Consider the following 24,320-nt stretch of genomic DNA (forward strand, 5'->3'; position numbering starts at 1 on the left):
TTTAGTATTGTAAAACAAAGTTTTACCTCTTGTTGAGGTACAAAGTGTGTTGTCGCTGTAGTGGTGCCTTCATGGATCATATTTGTAACTTTGATGAAGGTACAATATTGCATCTGCAGGTTTTAAAAAACAAAGTACACTGCGATGGTACAAATTTGTTTCTTTGTCTTAAGGTACAATTCTGTTCCATATAAAGGTACTGCCCCAGTGACAAAGGGTTTGTATCTTCTGTGGTACAAAATTGAACCATTTTTTCTGGGAGTGTAGAATAAAAGCAGTTTTTAATTAAAATAAATAAATAAATAAACAAACACTTTTTTAAGGTCAATATTATCAGCCCCCTTAAGCAATAATTTTTTTGATTGTCTACAGAACAAACCACTGTTATACAATGACTTGTCCAATCAACCCTAATTAACCTAGTTAAGCCTTTAAATATCACTTTAAGCTGAATACTTGTATCCTGAAAAATATTTAGTCAAATATGTGCTGTCATGGCAAAGACTTCAGCTGTATATAATAACTGCAACCCAACCTCCGGGTGCTCCGGTTTCCCCCACAGTCCAAAGACATGCAGTGCAGGTGAATTGAATAAGCTAAATTGGCCATAGTGTATGTGAGTGTGTGCAAGAGTGTATGTGTGTTTCCCAGTGATGGGTTGCTGCTGAAAGGGCATCCGCTGTGTAAAAAATGTGCCGGATAAGTTGGCGGTTCATTCCGCTGTGGCGACCCCTGATTGATGAAGGCACAACAACGCCTCTTCTTCCTCAGGCGTCTCAGGAGGTTTGGAATGAGCCCCCACATCCTCCGCTCGTTCTACACCTGCACTGTGGAGAGCATCCTGACTGGCTGTGTCACCACCTGGTATGGGAACAGCACCAGCCGCAATCGCGAAGGCCTACATAGGTTTGTGCGAAGTACTGCTGGACGTGTAGTAGGAGGTGAGATTCCCTCCCTCCAGGACATTTACACCAGGCGGTGCATGAGGAAAGCCAAGAGAATCATCAGCGACTCAACCCACCCAAGCCATAGACTTTTCTCTCTGCTACCCTCAAGGCAGACGATTCCGCAGCATCCAGTCACGCACCAGCCGACTGAAGGAAAGTTTCTTCCCTCAGACGATCAGGCTGATGAACACTTAACACACCCCTCACTGCACACTATCAATATGTACAACACAGGCTCATTGTGGAAACGTAGCCCTGCGGACGTTTCTGGAGACAGCGAATTACGTAGGCGGATGTACGTATGGCTGCATTTCACTTCTTTAAACGAACGCTTCGGGGGCGGTTCGACGTAGTTCCTTTTCGCGCTTACCAGCTGACCGCTTACCTCCGTATGGACAGCATTCCAGCTGCAATCAGTTTGTCCCGTTAGCGCACCACCTCCGTCAGCGGATTTGAGATGCAGATAGGAGTTGACCATGAAGACGGGGGTTCGAGTCCGGTAAAGAGCGGTTCCAGAAAGCAGGTAAGACAAAAACTGAATCCAAAATATAAAACAAACAAGTGAATAGCAGGGTGAGGAGTCAGACGAGGGCTTTTATTCTTTTGGATTGCTTTTGAAACGTGTTGGTTGGGTTTAGGGAAGCGGGTGGGCGGGTCAATCGATAAAATTGGTTGGGTTTAGGGAAGGGGGATGGTGGGTCAGCCGATCGTTTGCTCAATCAGTCCGAAAGTCTGTCCAAAAGTGAGTCGACAGCGGCCTCTGGTGGGTTTATGCGAGAACAGCAGGTGCGAATGGCACTCGCGAGGGAAATTAGAGATCTCGAAAAGCGTACACGGCGACCTCTGGCGGATTCGCGAAAATAAAAACTGCAGTAAAACGTATCACCGGGACGTATTTCGCGGTCTCCAGAAACGTCCGTGGAGGTCCGTTTTCAGAATGAGCCTAAGTTGCATATGTAGCATGCACTGCGCTTTAACCAATCCATACTTAAAAACAATACTGCCTACAGCTATGTGTACACCTATTCATTGTACATATCGCTGTCAACACTGCAAATTTTACATTGTCTTGTTTTTTTGGGAGTATGCTGATGTATGTTGTTGTATTTTGCACTGTCTGGAGCCAGCACCTAAGCTTTTCACTCATCACAGCACATGTGCTACCGATGATGCGACTATAAAAGTGATTCGATCTGATTTGATTTGATTTGATAAAGGGACTAATCCGAAAAGAAAATGAATGAATGAATGAATTATTAGCCCTCCTGATTATTATAATTTCCCCCATTTCTGTTTAACGGAGAGATTTTTTCAACACATTTCTAATCATAATAGTTCTAATAACTAATTTCTAATAGCTGATTTCTTTTATCTCTACCATTATGACAGCACATAACATTTGACCTTTTCAAGAGACTAGGATTCAGCTTAAACTCTTTATTTTCTCTGCTTTAACTATCAGTATTATAGTGAGGATATGATGGAGAAGTCACACGACAGGCGCTAAACCTTACTCCATTTAATTGTACCACATTACTGACTACTCACATCTCATACCTCCCTGGCCTTTCTGCGTCTGCCCTTTTTAACAGCAAAGTCATTCCACCGCAGATCCTTCAGACATCAAAAGACCATCACGTGTGAATCCTGAACACTTTGAACAGAGGTGTGATTTTCTCCAGGAGCTCCACCTAAACACACTTCCCAACGTTCACCCCCCCAAAAAAGCAGGATTTGTGCTGGCATTGATATTCATTGAGATGTTGTTGTAAAAGTCTGCTGAATTCTGGGTCATTAGAAGAACAGTGAGCGAAATGTAGACAGTAGAGCTGATCGCAATTAGAGCCATTGTCCTCTATTTATATGGTTATTGGGTGGAACCACTGGGACTGTGTCAAAGTTCTCACACTCGCGGACTGAAGTCTCCCGCCGTGGAGTTGCCAAGTCCTCCACAGGCAATTACCTGCTAACTAGGTTGCTCTCACCTTGGTGACAAGCTTGTTAGGTGGGTTTTTTTGGCTGTGTGAAAGCAGACGATTTCCCTTAGCCTGAGGAGTCATTTACGGCTCATTTGGGAATCAGTTTTTCTGGTTCTGGTTTCTCTTCGTCTCACGAGATGTGGCTTCAAATACACAATAATCTTCCTTATAGGGATAGTTCAAGATAAAATAAATGTTGTTTTTTTAAGTGACTTTTTTTTCTTCTGTTGAACACAAAAGAAGATATTTTGAAGAATGCTGGTTAATGGCACTAATTGATTCCTATGGTAGCTAAAAAAAAAAGAAAAGAAAAGAAAAAAAAGACAATAGCCACCAGCATTCTTCATATCTTTTTTGTGTTTAACATAAAAAAATAAAAACTCAATTTTTTTTGGACAAGTGAAGGGAGAGTAAATGATCTGCCTTTAATGTTAAGACACTATAACAGGCTCCATTTTTAACCCAATGCTGTAACCCAATGTTGGGTTTGTCCATGTATGTGACACAATTTTAGGTTATAACAATTCAGCATTATGCGTGTGAATTTTAAGTTTTGGATGAACTCTTTAAGTCTTCTGAATATGTCGAGCTACTGTGTTCAACCCACTGTAATGTTTTTCAGTGAATATTAAATTACTAAAAGAGCTGCAGTTTATTTTGTATTTTATAGGTATATTTTATGTTTTAAAAGTAAAATAATTAGTAATCTGATTACTTTTTACATGAAGTAATCTATTACTTATCTTTTTACTTTTTTAAAGTAACTTACCCAACACTGTGTGTGTGAGTGTGTATGTATGTATGTATATATATATATATATATATATATATATATATATATATATATATATATATATATATATATATATATATATATATGAGCAATATCACACGAGTAGCAGTGCGATATTGCTGTATATCAGCACTGGTGGGAGGTGTGCATTCTTCAGCCGTACTAATCTTAAATACAAGGCCATATCTGGGCCACATTAAAATGTATTACTTGGCTCAAACTTGGTGGAGTTGTGGCGCTACTTTGGTTCAGTTCTGGCTAAAAACGATGTGGGCCATTTCAGGGCTGGGGAACACTAAATGATTTGGGCCACATCTTAGCAGTTGATTTGGGCCAGATCTGGGCCAAAGGAAATCTGTTAAATAGGCATGTATGTCAGTATTTTGATAGTGGGGTTTAGGTATTACTAATTCCTAGCTTCGGGCATCAGGGTGGCGCAGTGTGTAGCACAATTGCCTCACAGTAAGAGGGTCGCTGGTTCGAGCCTCGGCTGGGTCAGTTGGCATTTCTGTGTGGAGTTTGCATGTTCTCCCTGTGACCACAGCGAGGAGGTTTTCCGATAGTGGGGTTAAGGATTACTAAGTCCTAGCTTCACACAGGGGCATTTTACCATGTAGTACCTCAAGGCTCAATACTTGGACCATTGCTTTTGACACTGTATACACTATAATTGAAATAAATCATTAATAAACCAAGATTAGTTTTTACATTTAGCCTAACAATACTCAGCTCTAAGTTTCTTTGGAGCTCAGTATAACATAGCAATTCACAAAACATTTGAACATCCTGAATCTCCTCATTAGGAGGCCATGTATGTCAATATTTTTTTTCCGATAGTGGGGTTAAGGATTACTAAGTCCCAGCTTCAGGCAGGGACATTGTGAGAGGAAGAATGAGTTATCAGGGGTCCTCTATTAGCCCCTGCTATTGGTGGGCTCTATTCACTTCGGCCTATAATCTGCTTCAGGGGCTGATCAGTGATGCAGTCCTGTCACCACAGAGAATTTTTTGCCCTTATTGTCCCCCGGAGAACTAAGCTGGCTCCTGAGCTCCCCCAAAAGAATCAAGTTATTATCAAGGGATTTTTCCCCGTCCTTTCTCTCACACTGAAATCAAGAATGATGCTTTTGTGTCCTGTGCGTTCCGAGATCCTAATTGAGGACAAGACCGACAACTATCCCAAGTTTTAATCTGGTCTATTTATTGGATGGTTTGCTCTTCTGTGAGTCAGTGGGGGACAGGTTCCATATAGACGGACGCTTATAATGACCTCTAAGCTCTTTAAAGGTCTGGATATGGTTTTAGTTATAGTCAGCTTCAGTTCATTTTGTTGAGCTTTTTCACACTTTTTCTTTATAAAAGGAATGGTGAGTTTGGACATGTTTGCTATAAATAATACTCACTGCATAAATGGTTCAACTCGTGACGTCGACAAACACATAGGTATGTTTATACTCGCTTTTTCCTTAATGCCTTAATGTCATTTTGGTCATACAGACAAGAAAACGATATTGGTAAAAACAGTAACGAGTCTTTTTATTTGTGGATACTCACAATTAGAACAAAACATTTGCTTTTTCATGTCAGTCTGCATGTTCTTTATGCTGAAATCCCAGGTAGCAAAGAATTCTGGCCCAGATTTGGCATAAAGCTGACACAGCGGGCGTCCGTCCGGCACTGGGATACAGCATGTGGACCAAACATGGCCTGGGTTTGACAAAGGTAGCATCGTCTTTAAGACTTGGGCCACATATAAAATGTAGTATTTGGACCAGATGTTACAAATTTATATGTGTAAAGACGTAAGTTTGGCCTATCTTGACCCACTTATAAAATACTTTTAATTCGTGAAAAGGCGTAGCCAAGTGGAATGTTTCATGGGTTTATCAAATTCATTCCAGTCATGACACACCAACATATCCGACCCAGTTCAGGGCCAGTTATGGGTTATTAACTTGGCTAAGACCTGGCCCAGATATGGTCTATGTTTGGCTCTTGTATGGAAGCCAGACTTGGTCAAATCATGTAATTTACTGCGACATGTGGGCCAAGCAAATCTTGATTGTGTGGGCCAGATCTGGGCCAGAGAAATTTTGCTATGTGGGAAGCATCAACACACAGGTTGCAAAGAATACTGGCCCAGATTTGGCATAAAGCTGACACAGCAGGCATTCATCTGGCACTATCATACAGCATGTGGGCCAAACATGGTCCGGGTTTGGCAGAGGTGGCACATGAGACTTGGGCCAGATGAAATGTAGTAGTTGGCCCAGATGTTAAAAATGTATATGTGGGCCATGTAAATTTGACCTATCTTGACCCACTTTTAAAATACATTTAAATTATTTTTTAATAAAGAAAAAATTCTACCAATCGGGTCGCTTCGAGAAAAAGTGTCTATCAAATTCATTGCAGTCGTGGCACACTAACATATTTGCCCAGTTCAGACCCAATTATTTGTTATTAACTAAAACAAGGTCCAGATATGGTCCATGTTTGGCCGTTGTATTGAAACCAGACTTGGTCCAATTATGTACCGTAATTCACTGCAGCATGTGTGTCAAGCAAAAGATGATGTGGGCCAGATCTGGCCAGAGGAATTTTGCTATGTGGGATGCATCAACAACATAATAAATGAATCTCAGAAAGAAATCTACATGCTTGTCCTGCTGTTTTCCTATGTTTTGCTGAGAGATCATTTTGGAAAATTGATGTGTCGTTGTTTTAAACGATCAAAAACGCAACCCAGGCTCATTCTGATTACGTATCCCTATATACATTTATGGAGAGTGCCAAATATATAAGTTTTTTGCAGTTTTTGTTTTCAGAATCCACCAGAGGCCGCTTCGTACACTTTTTATGATCTCAAATTTCTCTTGCGTGTGCCATTCGCGCATGTTCTTCTCATTTAAATCCACCAGAGGCCGCTGACGAATGATTGACTGACTGACCGAGTGACCGACTGATCCCCCACCCTCCTCCTTCCTTAAACCCAACCGATAGTGTTGTCAAAAGCACCAATTGACCAGCGCCCACCCACTTCCCTAAACCCAATCAACAGTGTTTTCAAAAGCAATCCAGAAAAAGAAAAGCCCTCGGCTGATTTTGATTGACCACGTTTTCAGATTTTACCACACTCTCACCCTGTTATTTACTTGTTTATATTATTTTTTGGATTTAGCTTTTGTCTTACCTGCTTTCTGGAACCGTTCTTCACCAGACTCGAACCCCATCGTCACGGTCAACTCTGATCTACATCTCAAATCCTCCGACGTACGTGGCGAGCTACTGGACAAACTGGTAACAACGGAAAAGCCGTCCACAGGGAGGTAAGCGGTCAGCTGGTAAGCGAAAAAAGCAACAGCGTCCAGTAGCCCCTGCCCGTAGCGTTCGTTTTAAAGATAAAATGCAGCCATAAGTACTTCTGGCTACATAATTGGTAATCTTCAGAAATGTATATAGGGCTTTGTTTTCAGAATGAGCCTGTGTTGCTAAAATGTTTTAAACTAAAAACCTTAATGTCTAATGTCAAATGTAGGCCCTTGAAGGAAAAACAAATCCAAATAGAGACAATGACAGAAATGAAAACATGTTTGTGTTTTATTTAATTCGGTTATAACATTAACAGCTAGAATTCAGCTAACAGAGACAACATTTCCCTCACAAGTAATAATCTTTTGTCAGCAAATATATATTCTTGCTAATATGTACATTACAGTAAAATAAATAATCATAAAAAAAGACTTTAGAAATCCATAAACACAGAGCTAGTCTGTACAAAACTTTGGGATTTTAAGACCTTGTTAAGAATACAGATGGAAAATTTGTTGAATGCAACATGTGAAATGCTAAAATGTAAAAACCGGATGTGGGTGACGTACACTCACCGGCCACTTTATTAGGTACACCTGTCCAACTGCTCGTTAACACAAACTTCTAATCAGCCAATCAATGGTCTGAGTATTTCAGAAACTGCTGATCTACTGGGATTTTCACGCACCACCATGTCTAGGGTTTACAGAGAATGGTCCGAAAAAGAGTAAATATTCAGTGAGCGGCAGTTCTGTGGGAACAAATGACATGTTGATGCCAGAGGTCAGAGGAGAATGGCCAGACTGGTTCCAGCTGATAGAAAGGCAACAGTAACTCAAATAGTCACTCGTTACATCTGAGGTTTGCAGAAGAGCATCTCTGAACACACAACACGTCCAACCTTGAGGCAGATGGGCTACAGCAGCAGAAGACCACACCGGGTGCCACTCCTGTCAGCTAAGATCAGGAAACTGAGGCTACAATTCACACAGGCTCACCAAAACTGGACAATAGAAGATTGGAGAAACGTTGCCTGGTCTGATGAGTCTCCATTTCTGCCGCCACATTCAGATGGTCGGGTCAGAATTTGGCATCAACAACATGGTAAGCATGGATCCATCCTGCCTTGTATCAACAGTTCAAGCTGCTGGTGGTAGTGTAATGGTGTGGGGGATATTTTCTTGGCACACTTTGGGTCCATTAGTACCAACTGAGCATCGTGTCAACGCCACAGCCTACCTGAGTATTGTTGCTGATCATATCCATCCCTTTATGACCACAGTGTCTCCATCTTCTGATGGCTACTTCCAGCAGGATAACGCACCATGTCATAAAGCGCGAATCATCTTAGACTGGTTTTTCGAACATGACAATGAGTTCACTTTACTAAAATGGCCTTCACAGTCACCAGAGCTCAATCCAATAGAGCACCTTTGGGATGTGGTGGAATGGGAGATTCGCATCATGAATGTGCAGCTGACATATCTGCAGCAACTGCGTGATGCCATCAAGTCAATATGGAGCAAAATCTCTGAGGAATATTTTCAGTACCTTGTTGAATGTATGCCATAAATGATTAAGGCAGTTCTGGAGGCTAAAGTGGGTCCCAACCTAGTACTAGTAAGGTGTACCTAATAAAGTGGCCGGTGAGTGTATACATCAGATGTTTGCATGATTTTTATTTTTATTTTTTTTTAAAAAGAAAATCACAAACACTTTGACAACTTGGGTTTTATCGTCACCTTCTCACATTTTCCTGTTATATTAGTTCAAATATTTCAAAGTGTGTTTGCTACTTATAAATAACGTTTCTTAAGAAAATTGCTCACATATCAGTTTTCAAATCTATAGCGCCGAAATATACCGTGGCTTTAATAACACCACATTCAACGCATCTCACTTTTCATAACATATTTTGTTCAAAAGGTCACGCAGAAGTGTTAGAGTATATCTAATAGGCTAACGAATACAAACTCTATCAGGAATCCATTAGTAGAAAACTTCACATTTTAGTTTGTAACTATGCTTACACAGTGTCTTTCACAGAAAGAAGAAAACAGAGAGTCATGCACATATACAGACAACAAACATGGAGACGCGTACAGTAGATTTGCACAGAGAAACATATAAATATAACAACAGACCTGTTATCAGTTAGCAGCATTATAAATGAGGGTAATCCATTAAGCTTCTGCGCTGCTGCTAACGTTCACGTAGGGGAAAAGGTTAGAAAATAAAAAAAGACATTAATTTTGCTTATGGATTCACATATGTGATTGTTACGACTGCAAATAAAAACATTAAACATGACATAACTGAAACTAAACCTACAATAACGGCAAATCCAAATATTAGTACACTCTCAGAAATAAAGGAGTGTGAGCTGTCACTGGGGTGGTACCTTTTTAAAAGGTGCACATTTGTACTTAAAGGGTCCATTTTGGTACCTCAAAAGTATATATTATTACCTAAAAAATTCAAGAGGAACACTTTTGTACTTTTTAGGTACTAATATGTACCCTTAAGGTATTAATATGGACCCTTTAAGTACAAATGTGTACCTTTTGAAAAGATACCACCCCAGTGACAGCTCGCGCACCTTTATTTCTGAGAGTGTAGTTACAATTCAAAGGTGGGCGAATATATGAGAAAATATACCCGTCATGATACTGTGTTGGCCTTATTAATTCTTTTATAGTAATAACACAAATTTTTGTCCACATTTGACACTTGTTGAGTGCTATTTTGAAGCCCTGCATGCACTGTAGTGTTTTGGCTACTGATTAAAGGCACCTTGTATTTTGATTCTGAATTGTTGTGGACCTCTCTGTCTGTGAAATATCAATAATACTGCCGCACACAAATAAGGTGAATGAATATCACGCTTCATTTCAAGATAGAAGTGCTGACATCTGTGTGTTTTTGCTTTTATATATTGTAGATCTTTGCGGGAAATGCTTTCACACCAGGTGAACACTGCGATTGAGTTTGGTTTGTTTGGACGATATAAACCCTGTTTTCCAAACTCAGGTCTGCGCTCGAGAAATGAACCCGAGATAAAGCTGGTCTGGGATATGATTCATTTGAACTCTGACATGGTTTATTGCAGATACCAGTGTACAATGTGGTCAAATTATTTCCACTGAGAGGTACAGTTAGGTGTAGTACAGTGTGTTCATTTCCACTGTCAAAAGTACCAATTTCCCACTCAACACAAGATGTGATTGAGGTGATTGAGGATGTGATTGAGGCATCACACATTCCATGTTATTCTGCATTCCCCATGTTATTTGTGCTTTATTTATTGTTATTCGTCATTGTGTCGCTCGCTCCAAATTACTCCCGGGATGTTTTTCATGTGAATTTTTTTGCTGGACTGAAGATGCGAACTCTGCACGTCGCACAATCCATGTCAGTTGTGCCGTGAATTTTCCTCAACTCACATGTTTTGTTTTGATTGATGAATACTTCAGTTCACATTTAGTATGAAACCAGCATAATGGTAAATTGGCTTAGGTTTCCCCTATATGCAAAACACTGTCACTTGCTCTAGATTACTCACAGGATGTTTTCCTCACGTGCATTTTTCACTCAGCTCAAGATGTGATCGAGGCAAATTCTGTGCGTCACTTTGCAAGTTATTCAGCATTTCCCATGTTATTTGTCATTACATTATTATTCGTCATTGTGTCACTTGCTCCGAATTACCCACAGGATGTTTTTCGCTCGACTGAAGATGTGACTGAGGTGAATTCTGAACATTGCATGTCATTTTTGCCGCCCGTCAGAAATTTGCCTTAATTCACACGTTTGCTTTGACCGTATGTAATTTACTCACAAGAATACTTAAATTTTTAGTGTGGAAGCAGCATCAGGGTACCTAGTACAAATTTAGTGGTCTTCCAACGCAATTTCATGGCAATTCGTAACGTTTTGATTTATATTTCATATTCATGTATATGATCTCATTCATACGTTTTAGTATGATTTGCTCATCCCCCAATGAGGACTAGGGTTAGGGTGTGGGGTTATGAGGCACGCCTCCGTTTAAAAATCGTACATCATCATACGAAGTCGTAAAAATTCATAGCCACTCTTCTGACAATACTTCAAATAGTTATGTTTTTTCATGAGATCAGGCTGGGCCTTCCTGTAGGTCCGAGCTAATTACTATAAATGAGAAAATAGTTTGACTTGATTAGAACAATATATATATACATTCAGTGACTGGAGGTAAAACTTAAAACCCGGCAAAAGATGGAACTAGCAAGCCCCCCAACCACAACCCTGTATGATCTTCTGAGTTGAGTTTTTTGAAATTCTGAGCATCTAACAAAACTCAAAATCCCCCCCAAGGAAAGTATTAAAAGGATGGAGCTAGACTAGTTTACAGAGAATCACCACTAGCACATGGAAAAAGTCATGGGAAAGGCAAAACAGGAAGCTTGTTGTCTTATTCTGGCAATCAGCAACATGCCAAGGAGCAAAAACAGGATTGGTATGTCCTCTATTGTTGTTTATGTTCAACCACTGCAACTACAAATTTAGGGAAAGTTCTAGAGATGCTGTTTCCGTTCTCTATTTGCATAGGCTTCCTACATGTCAACATTTAAAAAAAAAATAACTTGAGCACACTTTATTTCTTCTTTAAGAAGATGACAACATTCATGGTATCACGGACGAAAGTGACAAGAAGTGGGGGGTTGGGAGGCAGTGATGTTGGGGTTAGGGGAGTAAGAAAGTGAAGAGCGGAGGGTGAGGGAAGGGAGATTGCGGGGCCCCTAATAGTAACTCTGGGGGCCCCAAAATGATGTGGGCCCTTAGAATTGTCTATAATATATATATAATATATGTTGTTAATAGGATGTTTGCCGGTTTGTTGGAATGCACAAATGAAAATAGCTTCTTTAATTTAGAGGGGTTGGGGGGCAGTGGTGGTTTGGTTTGGGGGAGCGTCACGGACGAAAGTGAAGAGCGGGAGGCAAGGGAGATTGCGGGGCCTCTAGGTGTAACTCTGGGGGCCTCAAAATTGCATGGGCCCTTAGAATCGTCTTAACTTCCAATCCCCCAGCCCTGCCCCCACATCCCCAACATTGCCCGTGCTACCAAGTAAGGGTACTGTTGGCAGTGGAAATGCAAGCCTGACTAGGTTGACCCATACCACACTATATTGTACTGTACTGAACCGTACCACTCAGTGGAAAGAGCCATTATGTGTAAAATAATGAACAATACCTAAATAGATCAGTAGCTTACTCACTTTTCTGTCAAACGGGACTGAGGCAATGCTACCCGAAATTACTTTGGAACCTTCGCCATGCATTTGCAGCAAGAACGCAAGTACTGTGTTGGAAACAAAGCCGGGGGTAAACAGCTACTGCTTTGCTAATGCACATGTACCACAGTTTGGACCCAAAAGTACAGTGTGAACAGGAACGTTGAGCAATCTGGACTCAAGCAGTCCAGGTAAGGAGTCAAGCAGCCTAAACGACATTATCTAGAAGAGGTCTAGACATGTTGAAGGAGTTTCAAAATCACATTAAGAAAACATATAAACAACGCTTCGACATTCACTCAGGCACAAGTGCATTCATAACCTAGTATTAGTAACTTACTCTAAACTCGAGCTAATACAGAAATTCAGTGTTGGTCTCGCAAACAAAGACAACATCACGTGTTATAATATATGCTGTTTGCCGGTTTGCTGGAATGCACAAATGAAACAAATAGCTTCTTTAATGGTGTTAGTAGTAAGGCTATAGTTAATCACCACATTTCAAAGGCACTTGTGGGCAAACCCTGGTATTCAGTTTGAGTATTCAGTTACAGAGATCTCCCATCGGAGTTTGCCGCCACGTGCCGCAAAAACCTCTTCCCTTTCAAAGGTTTTCTCCTCCTTTCTTGGAGAAACAATTGGTGGATGTCCCAAGGGCCAGAGTCTCTAGTAATCTGATCCATCACTTATCAGACTGGAAACGATTAGTCCCTTGCAAAAGCTTAGCCACAGTCCGCAGTTTGGCCTCGACAATGCCCCCGGATGAACAACAAAGCCTTTATGGGTTTTTCTTTTTGTCCAGCATCTTTACTGAAGGTCCACCTTTTCTCTATTTGTGATCGTCCACAAACTCTGTCTACAAGTTTCAACAAAAAAGGCTCCCTTGCTTGTTCACAACCCCATGTGTTTAATCTGGTTTTGGTTTTACTTGCAGGTGTGAACATCATACACTCGCGTGCACTCCTGACAGCTCACGTAGCAGCACCAGTGGAAAATGCAGTGGCACTTTTCTTTACGTTTCTCAGTTCGAGTGTTATGGCCTCTGCCGCAACACAGCAAATCGCAGCCGTCTATACCGTGTGACGTCAGGTTGCACGTACGGTCGCGGGTGCCGAAGGAGCCGGTCTCTGGGTTGGGTTCACAGAAATTGGGTGAGCTTTCGTAGTAGACGAGGTCGGTTTCGGTCGGTGGTTTGAAGAGGGTGTACTTTGGCCGTAAGGTTTCAACCCAACCTCGGGATTCCCGGTGTTTCTCGACCACCATTTCCGATGCGCTGTCGTACTTGTCCTTCATGTAGTCGCCGATCACCCGGAAGTCCGGCTGAGACCACCAGCAGGTTTTCACCTCACAGCTGCCCGAAAGCCCATGACACTTACATTTCAGGTACATGTGGTCAGTGATTGACTAGAGGAAAAAGGAAAACAGGATATTCATCTTAGTGCTAAGACTGTATTGTCTGTAACTGAATAAACTAAACTGCCCAGAGTCTGTGTGTGAGAATGTGGGAGTGTATGGGTGTTTTCCAGTACTGGGTTGCAGCTGGAAGGGCATGCGCTGCATAAAACATATCCCGGAATAGTTAGCAGTTCATTCTGATGTGGTAACCCCTAATAAATAAGGGAGTAAGGTGAAGGAAAATTAATGAACATGACTTGTAATCAGTTTATGATTACAATTTTAACGTTTGATAAGCCGGGCCAGATCAATTTTTCCGAAGAATGTAAATATGCGGATAAATGCAGAATGATTTAGTGAAAAACAAGTATTTTTACCGAACGTCCAGCTTCATTGTTGTGTCGATTCATAGCGGATCGTGCGTCGGGTCGATTCTCGCGGGCATCAGCAAACTCTCGGGACACCATGCTGCCGAACTCCACATCCTCACTGCAGCCGCCCCACTTCCAGCCCTCGCCTGGTGGTCCTTTTCTCCGGGTGTCACAGCCGCAGATGGTGGCTGAGCCCTCCGAACAAGCCCGCGTCACGGCGAACGCTACACCCGCCGAGGCTATAGCATGCACAAACGCTGATTCTCTGGTGGCTGTTGGAGAAAACAGAGAAAACAAGCATGACTACATTTCTCTCATGAAAGATTTAGTATGGTAATACAGTTGAAGGTCACAATTATTAGCCCCCCTGTATATTTTTTTTCTCCTCAATTGCTGTTTAATAGAAAGAAGATTGTTTTCTAAACACATTTCTAACCATAAAAGTTTTTAATAACTCATTTCTAATTGATTCCTTTTATCTTTGCTATGATGGCAGCACATAATATTTGACTAGATATATTTAAGACACTAGTATTCAGCTTAAAGTGACATTTAAAGGCTTAACTAGGTTAATTAGGGTAAAGTTAGGGTAATTAGGCAAGTCATTGTATAACAGTGGTTTATTCTGTAGATGATTACAAAATATATATCTTAAAGGGGCTTATAATTTTGACCTTAAAATAGTAAAATAACTGCTTTTATTCTAGCTGAAATAAAACAAATAAGACTTTCTCCAGAAGAAAAAATATTATAGGAAATACTGTGAAAAACTCCTTGCTCTGTTAAACATCATTAGGGAAATATTTGACAAAAAAAATTAATAAATAAATCAAAGGAGGGCGAATAATTATGACTTCAACTGCATATTGCAATGTTGATGTGTTTGATCTTGGTGGAATAAATCTGCTACGCTGCTGCTGCGGTTTGATTATTATGGCACAGCAAGTACCGAGACTTGCTACTGCAAGTATATTCCCAGAGATGCAGTCTGAGAATATAACACACTGCTGCTGCAAACATGATAGCATATATATGTAACAGATCTGGGTCTTGTCCACACTAATATGTTTTCGTTTAAAACCGCATATTTTTCCTCTACGTTTTGGCCTTCCGTCCACACTGAGATGTTGTTTTTTTAGGAATCGAAACGTGTCTTTTTAATAATAATTATATGCATAATCAGATTATGATTACGATTTTAACATGTTATAAGTAGGGCCAGATTGAATCTGAGGACGTTTATTTGCTATTTCCGCGCAGAATGTAAACAATCTGCAGATAAATGCGGAACGATCTTTGTGAGAATATAAACTAAAAGCTTAAAACATGACAAAAAATAATAACATTTTAACTTTTATTTACGAAACAGAAACGCAAATAGATCCAACAAAGCAAGCCTCTCATATAACATATATCTACTAAAAGACAGAAAATATTACTTTACAAGCTGTATTGTAAATAAATCATCTAAACATTTGAACATCAGTCAATAATGTCACTGAAATTAATATAAAAACAGAATATATACATATATTTGCATAAGAAAATAAATAGACTCAATGATGGGCTAAAAATCTGTGCATTTCTGCGACGGCAGACTCCGCATGGGCCTAGTTATAAGTAATTAACTAAGCAATTTACATCAGCTAAGATAAATAAAAGTTTTTGTAGTTTTCATTGTGAATTTAGTTTGATTAACATTAACTAATAAAGCATTATTACATGATATTAACGCACAATAGTCCTATAAATAGTCACAGAACTTTCATGATTAAACCATTTGGCGCTGTTATGACTGCGAATACAATCTGAATATTCTTGAATAAGCACTCTAAAAGTTCAAATAATTATTCACAATATTTTGAAGAGCTAACGATATCAATATTGCGCATGTTTATTATGACGGTATTGTGAATTATTTAACATCGGCATGTCTATTTAGATCACTTAAGTTATGAATTATTTAGGAAGATTCAATTCTTTGTTGTGATATAACGAATATACAACCCCAAATTAGAAAAAGTTGGGTTAGTATGGAAAACGCAAATAAAAAAGTAGTGATTTCCATATGTACTCTTATTGCAGACAATACCGCAAACATTATTTAATGTGTTCCTCATGATTTTTATTTTTTCCCCCCTAAAATAATTACATATTCCAATTTTGGTTCTTACAAGACATTTCAGGACAGAAGCAATTTAAGGCTAGGATAAATTGGTTAAATAACGATGTAACTTGCACTTTTTTAAAGCTTGAAAGTACATAGAGATTTTGGAGCACAATTTTCTGCCTTTATTTGCAGGGACGTCCATGCATATTCAAACAATACAATGCGAAACCACATTCTGCACACATTACAAGTCCTGGCTGCGGAGAAAGAGGATACAGGTACTTGACTGGCCTGCCTGCAGTCCCGACCTGCCTGCAGTCCCGATGGAGAATTCTACACGATGGTAATAGTTTAAGGTGTTGACATGTCTGTACTGCACTATAATAATGCGACTAAAATCGGCATGCTCCACATGTCTTAATTCCATTTCTGTTTAGTTTGATTATGATGTATTAGTTTGATATTGATGTTTACTTCGTAGACTCTTAATCAGAGTACTGTCTTAATCGTATTAAAATCGTATTATTGGCGTCCATGTAAAACGCACTCAGTGATATTTTGTGCGTTTGAGTGTTTGATTGAAATCACCATCAGAATCATTAGCTATGCTTCAATCCACCTTTACTGTAAAAATGCTGGGTTCTACTCAACTCCATGTTGTCCCAACCTAAATTTATTAAGTTAACTTAATTGTTTTTACAAACTGAAGTCTACTGAATATAAAACAATTAAGTTGTACCCCCAAAAACTCTGGAATTGTGTTGATTCAGGTCATTTTACAGTGTAAAAAGTATCTGTTATTGAACATTTCCTGTATTTTGTGATTCACAAGTGTTTATAAACGGTTGTGCATTGCATTATGGGATGTTGATCTCTGCTCTGTCAACTTTTGATGTTGAAAATTCAACTCTCAGTTTAACAAAGTGACTTTTATTGACATTTTAGTAGTTTCAAATTCCAATTTTGGTTCATTTCAGGACAGAAGCAATTTAAGGCTAGTATAAATTGGTTAAATAACGATGTAACTTGCACTTTTTTAAAGCTTGAAAGTACATAGAGATTTTGGAGCACAATTTTCTGCCTTTATTTGCAGGGACGTCCATGCATATTCAAACAATACAATGCGAAACCACATTCTGCACACATTACAAGTCCTGGCTGCGGAGAAAGAGGATACAGGTACTTGACTGGCCTGCCTGCAGTCCCGACCTGTCTCCAATCGAGAATGTGTGGCGCATTTTGAAGCAAAAAATGTGACAATGAAGACCCCGTACTGTTGCTCACATTAAGACAAGTTTTTGTAGCAAGAATGGGACCAAATTACTGCTGAAACACTTCATCACTTGGTGTCTTCAGTCCCTAAACGTTGTGAAAATGAATGGCAACATTACAAAGTGGTAAATGCTTTACTGTTCAAGCTTGTTTTGAAATGTGTTGCAAGCCAAATTGGAATACGTGTTTATTTTAAAAATATAAGATAACACATTTAATAATGTTTGTTGTATTGTCTGCAATGAAATACAAGTCACAGTAAATTTAGAAATCACACCTTTCTTTTTTATTTACGTTTTCCATCCTTTTCCGATTTGGGGTTGTACTAATTAAACGTCTTACGGTTAAATTTGTGGGTAAAAGCAGTTCGTTCAAGTCTCATTGTCGACATTACTGATGCATGAGTCAGGGAAGACCAAGCGTATCCTTTCAGATGAGGTAAATAAAAGTCTGACAAGTCTATAATTAGAAAGAGTCAATTAAGCAACTCTGAGGTGGGGAAATAGACCTGAATTACTCATGTCTAAGACTCACTGTCGAATCGTGCTTACAAGATCCAACGTGTTACTTTCTGAATTAATTTGAAAAATGAACAATGCGAGTTTAGATTGATTATAATCTCTACGATGATCCAGCATTCTGTCCAACAGGGGATTTTGTGACGATTCTTGCTGACGAGGGCCCCTCTTACAAACTTGAAAGTGCTTTTTTTTGTGTTTTCAACAGACAGCTAATAAGGTTGGTAATTCTGATAAATACTCTGCGGTCTTGTGCAGTCTTGCAGATGCAGGAGAAGAAACGACTGTGGAGAATCAAGTCTTCCTTTGGTGCAGGTTTCAACTGGTTAGAAAAATCAAGGCTGGAGATAATGATGCTGCAAAACTGGCCACAAGTCTTTCTTATTCCACAATGCTAATTGTGACAGTGCCATACGTTTACGTGGAGATCAGTAATCAAATTACTTGCCTTAATCTGAATAAGACAATAATACAACCCAGGCTCATTCTGAGAACGTAGTCCCGTGGACGTTTGTGGAGACCGCGAAATACGTAGCCTGGGGTACGTACGGCTGCATTTCATTTTTTTAAGCGAACGCTGCGGGGCGGTGTGACGCCGTTCCTTTCGGCGCTTGCCAGCCGGCCGCTCGCCTCCGTGTTGAGGGCTTTCCTGGTGCAACCAGTTTGTCCGGTTAGCTCTTCTTGTAATTTGGCGGACTCGAGGCGCAGACAGGGGCTGACCCCGAAGACGACGACCGGGTTCTAGTCCGGACGAAGAGCGGTTCCAGAAATCAGGAAAGAAAACAAAAACAAAATCCAAAAAATGAAGCGAACAAGTTCATCACAGGGTGAGAATGTGGTCAAAATCCGAAAACGTGGTAAAAATAGACAAGGGCTTTTCTTTTTCTGGACGGCTTTTGTGAATCGTCGTTGGTTGGGTTTAGGAACGGAGGAGGGTGGGTCAGCCGATTGGCCGGTCGCACGGTCAATCATTCTGTCATCCAGGCAGAAGGTCGGTCGACAGCGGCCTCTAGCGGGTTTACGCGAGAACGGCGCGGGAAAAAGCACGCACAGTGGCCTCTCACGGATTCGCGAAAACAAAAACTGCAAAAATACGTACCCCCCGGGACGTATTTAGCGGTGTCCAGAAACGTCCACGGGACTACGTTCTCAGAATGAGCCTGGGTTGCAATAATATGTTTAAGGTGTTTACATGAATCGCTTTTTGAATGTTCTTTTCATGAGCCCATAATTTGATTGACATCATTGTGTAACCGCGCTATCCTCATTTCCTCCGGAGTTTCATGTAATTTCGGGTGTTTCATTTTTAATTTGTCGACTTCTGCTGGAAGAGTGTTGTTTTAATGGAATTAATGTGTGTCTGTGGTCCTTGACTGACTCGGTAGGTGCAGAGAATAGTGTCAGACTGCCGTGTGTATAGACTATCCTGTCGCAAAATGGAGCGAAAATTCTACACGATGGTAATAGTTTAAGGTTGTTTACATGTCTGTACTGCACTATAATAATGCGACTAAAATCGGCATGCTCCACATGTCTTAATTCCATTTCTGTTTAGTTTGATTATGATGTATTAGTTTGATATTGATGTTTACTTCGTAGACTCTTAATCATCGTATTAAAATCGTATTATTGGCGTCCATGTAAACGTACTCAGTGATATTTTGTGCGTTTGAGTGTTTGATTGAAATCACCATCAGAATCATTAGCTATGCTTCAATCCACCTTTACTGTAAAAATGCTGGGTTCTACTCAACTCCATGTTGTCCCAACCTAAATTTATTAAGTTAACTTAATTGTTTTTACAAACTGAAGTCTACTGAATATAAAACAATTAAGTTGTACCCCCAAAAAACTCGAGAATTGTGTTGATTCAGGTCATTTTACAGTGTAAAAAGTTTCTTTTAGTGAACAGTTCCTGTATTTTGTGATTCACAAGTGTTTATATACGGTTGTGCATTGCAATATGGGATGTTGATCTCTGCTCTGTCGACTTTTGATGTTGAAAATTCAACTCTCAGTTTAACAAAGTGACTTTTATTGACATTTTAGTAGTTTAAATCAATATTATGTATAAGAAATAATAATTTATAGAGAAATAAGTGTGTGAAATAACATAAAAATGCACTGGCAGTTTAATACAAGGTTTTAGTAGTGTAATATACAACACCAACCCAGACAATATAGCACTGCAAACTATTAAAAATGTTTATAAAAGTCACTTTTTTCAAACATTTCAAGGTTAAAAATTGTTGTTAGAAAGATCAAGATCCCATAATGCAATTCAACAGCATAAATAAATCGGGAAAATAAAAAAATAAAAACATGAATACGGAAAAATACAAAAAACTGGTCATTTATGGATATTTTTTTGAAATGCTGCATTAAAAAAAGGCTTGATGGGAAGACCAAGATGTAACCCAGGCTCATTTTGAAAACGTACCCCTTTATACATTTCTGGAGAGCGCCAAATACATCCCAGGAGCTACGTTTTTTGCAGTCTCTATTTTCGCGAATCCCCTAGAGGCAGTGTACGCTTTTCCAGATCTCAAATTTCTCTCGCGAGTGCCATTCGCGCCTGCTGTTCTCATGTAAATCCATCAGAGGCCGCTGTCCACTGACTAACTGACTGACCGACAGATCCCACCACCCACCTCCTTCCCTAAACTCAACCGACAGTGTTTTCAAAAGCCAGAAAAGACTGGTTTACTACCTTCCCTAAACCCAACCTACTGTTTTCAAAAGCAAACTAGAAAAAGAAAAGCCCTCACCTCACTTTTACCACGTTATTTACTTGTTTATTTAATTATTTGCCTTTTGCTTTTGTTTTATCCGTTTTCTGGAATCGTTCGACTCGAACCCTGTTGTCAACTCCTCTCTGCGTCTCAAGTCTGCTGACGTACATGGCGAGCCACAGGACAAAATGGTACCAGCAGAAAAATTGTCCATATGGAGGTAAGCGGTCACTTGTTAAGCACGAAATGAAACAGAAGCCTTCAGCAGCGTCATTCCGTCCTGTAGTTTTAAAAATGAAATGGAGCCATACGTACCTCTGGCTACATAATTCACGATCTCCAGAAATGTACACAGGGGTACGTTTTCACAATGAGCCTGTGTTGGTATTATTGTGTTTTGTCTATTGAGGTGCAATTTATTTATTACACAAGAAAAAATATGCTTTTCCTACAACAGCAAACTCCATTTTGTTTTATTTTATTTTAAATATTTATTTTAATTTTTATTTTAACTATATTTGGCGCTAGTTTTATCAGGAAGTGACGATTAAGTTTGACTCATTGGATGAAAACGTTGCTTTATTTACAAATATTTTTATGCGATATTCTGGCTTTGCGCATTAATTCACATGTTGGAAACACAGCTAATGTTTCTTTAAAACACAGATATATCAAAATCATTTGCTAGACTTAGTCTATAGTTTTAAAACAAGCAACTTTTGCTTTCATATCCATCATCTAGTAACCGGAGGTCCCAATGACCCGGACTATTCAATTACAATTTAAAACCCACCGAGTGGCCTATGTTTTATGATCAGCCAATAGAATGAGGGTTAAATACGGCTGGCGGATAATGGTTGGGGGGCTTAAAAGAGAGACGGGGAAAAAAAGGGGCAGCAGATTAATATCCAGAGGAAGAATGAATCAATGAGAGATACGGAGAGGCGGATTTCTTTCTTTACCTGAGAAATGAATGCAGGTGAAGCCCGATTAGACTGATTATTTGTGACAACACAACAGTCGAGCCCCTGCTGCCCACCTTCTGGCCAACAGCGCCGGACCCTGACATGGCGAGCGGTCCCCTGTTACCTGCTGGGACCCTGACTCCCCCATTGTGCTGCCACTGTCACGCCGAATTACACACACAAAAGCCCCCCGATATTTTATATGAAATTTGCCCTTGCCAGTGATTAGTGGCGACCAAGTTAAGTCATAGCAACAGAAAACTATGCATTGGCCGGACCCCACTTGTCGGCAGACGGGGAAATCCCCATTGAAATGCTTTAATAAAACAATCTAAAGGGCGTGTGAATTGTGAAAAGGAGCTTTCTCTCTGGCTTAATCTTATGGTCGCCCTGATATTGTGTGGTGAGTCGGGCCCAGCAGGAGGCGGGGCTAAGGTCCCACCGTTCGCCACGCCCCCTTTCTTTCTTCGGTGGGCAGAGTTAATGATACACCAGCGAGCAGCCCTCCCCCGGCACAGTTAAACATGCATTAGATGAAAGGCACCGTGCTCTCGGTACATCCTAAATTGTAACAGTTTCTCCTCCCGAGGGCAAAGGTCATAACCCGGGTAGCCTGACCTCATGCAAAGTTGGTTTAGATGAGGCTGTTAGCTTTAAGAGTCGTCCTTTGCTTCGTTCTGTGGTGGTGGTGATCCCTGAGGAATTCCAATCAAAAGGGTTTCACGGACACCCAGATGTAATTTTATTGCTTTGTTAAAAGTCTGAGGGCTTTTTTTGTATCGTTACCGTGGAATACACTGTCAAACATAATTAAAATATCGTGTATAGTCAATAATAACAGCCCTGTAAATAGTTACAGAACTCCCAATCAATAATTCAGCATGTAGTAGGCCAGATTAGCATGTCAAAATGTTCATGATTGAACCATTTGGAGCTGTTATGACTGCTAATACAAACGCATGTATATTATCACGACACACAGAATTTTTAAATATCAGCACATGTCTAATTAGACCTCAGGACGTCTACTGAGAAAGATTCCTGGGTGTGGCTAGCCTGAAAAGTTGAAACATTTGAGTACAGAATAACTCTGTGTACACTATGGCTGGGCAGTGTGATGCAATTTATCGTTACCGTGGAATAAATCGTCAAACATAATAGATTTTCAAGAGTTCACACTTAGATAATGCTCGACTATGATAGCAGGTTTGGCATGCTGTCCCGGGAGAAAACCCTGAGCTCGGAGATAGATGAGCCCGAGGTTCCCGCCTGGTCAATGAGCATTAGGAGGGATACGAGATCAGGTGTTTCTCGAGTGTCCCCTTTTGCTATGTATGTGTTAAGTGCTTGTGACTGTATTACGATTCACTTATGTACATGTTTTTAGACTGTGGGAGGAAACCGGAGGACCCAGAGAAAACCCACGCAAACACAGGGAGAACATGCAAACTCCACGCAGGGAGTGCCGACTGGCTCAATTAGAACTTGAACCTGTGGCCTTCTTACTGCGAGGCAGCAGTGCTAACCACTGAGCCACCGTGTTGCCCGATCATGAAAGAGGAGGAGGGAGAAGGGAAGGATGGGGGGTTTCCAAAAACGAAGATAAGGAATGAAGTTTAGGCAGGATATTTATAGTAGTTTTAGAATGATCTGATAGGCTAGCTAATGATTAGCAATGAGGATCAGCTGTAGTCAATCATATCACGTGCTCCTCTCGAAATTAGTTTGTGAAACTTCACTTTTTAAATGACATATATAACGCAACATGTAAATGAGTGGGCGTGGCTAATCTACATGTGATTTGGATGAACTGTTATGGATTACAAAGTAAAGTAAGAGTATAGATATAAAATTCGAGTATAGAATAACTCTGTATTTTTAGAACACCATTGACGGTCTCAAAATATGCTAACCATACACACGTGGCGGGAATGTGGGTAATCACGCACATATATTTTGGGAATGTCCGAAAATACTTGCATTTTGGCAAGGGGTAAAGATCGAGATAATGAAAATTATGCAGTTAGATCTACCTTTTACTACCCTGTTTTTTTTAGCTTGAAGGGATACCCCAGGATATATATAATAAAAACCAGAGATATATGCTACATATACTTTTACTAAGTGCAAGAAAGACTATAACAATAAATTGGATGAAGCCACACCCCCCAACAACAGTACAGTGGATAGAAAATCTTGAATCTATATATAGAATGGAGTATATGACTGCTCAACTTCAATTAATATGGATATTTTTAACAAAGAGGGGCACCTGTTACTTTGTATCTGAACAGGACTTAGTATTTCCAGCTCCTTTCAAACTGAAAATAATGTATGTTTTGATTTGTAAATTTTTTTTAATTAACATCTAGGGTTGCTTTTTTTCTGTCGTTTTTATAATCGCTGCTGTCACTGAATGTTCTGTTTTGTAAAATGTTTTAATGTATAAAAATAAATAACTCTGTGTACTTTAGGTCGGGCAGTGTGATGGAATGTGTCGTTACCGCAGAATAAATTCATTCATTCATTCATTTTCTTGTCGGCTTAGTCCCTTTATTAATCCGGGGTCGCCACAGCAGAATGAACCGCCAACCTATCCAGCACGTTTTTAGGCAGCGGATGCCCTTCCAGCCGCAACCCATCTCTGGGAA

General features: G+C 40.1%; 1 protein-coding gene across 1 annotated transcript in view; it reads right to left on the reverse strand.

Moving 5' to 3' along the window:
• Positions 1 to 11,855: 11,855 nt before the first annotated feature.
• The window catches only part of wnt3a (wingless-type MMTV integration site family, member 3A), a 52,356-nt gene continuing 39,891 nt past the window's right edge, over positions 11,856 to 24,320 (reverse strand). Inside the window, exons 3-4 of the mRNA XM_056470989.1 lie at positions 14,079 to 14,344; positions 11,856 to 13,710 (exon numbers count right to left, since the gene is read on the reverse strand). Coding sequence (XP_056326964.1) covers positions 13,231 to 13,710; positions 14,079 to 14,344 — 746 coding nt within the window. The 3' untranslated portion in view covers positions 11,856 to 13,230. The remainder of the gene's footprint in view (positions 13,711 to 14,078; positions 14,345 to 24,320) is intronic.

The sequence above is a fragment of the Danio aesculapii genome, chromosome 2 (assembly GCF_903798145.1).
Source record: "Danio aesculapii chromosome 2, fDanAes4.1, whole genome shotgun sequence".
Taxonomy (NCBI): domain Eukaryota; kingdom Metazoa; phylum Chordata; class Actinopteri; order Cypriniformes; family Danionidae; genus Danio; species Danio aesculapii.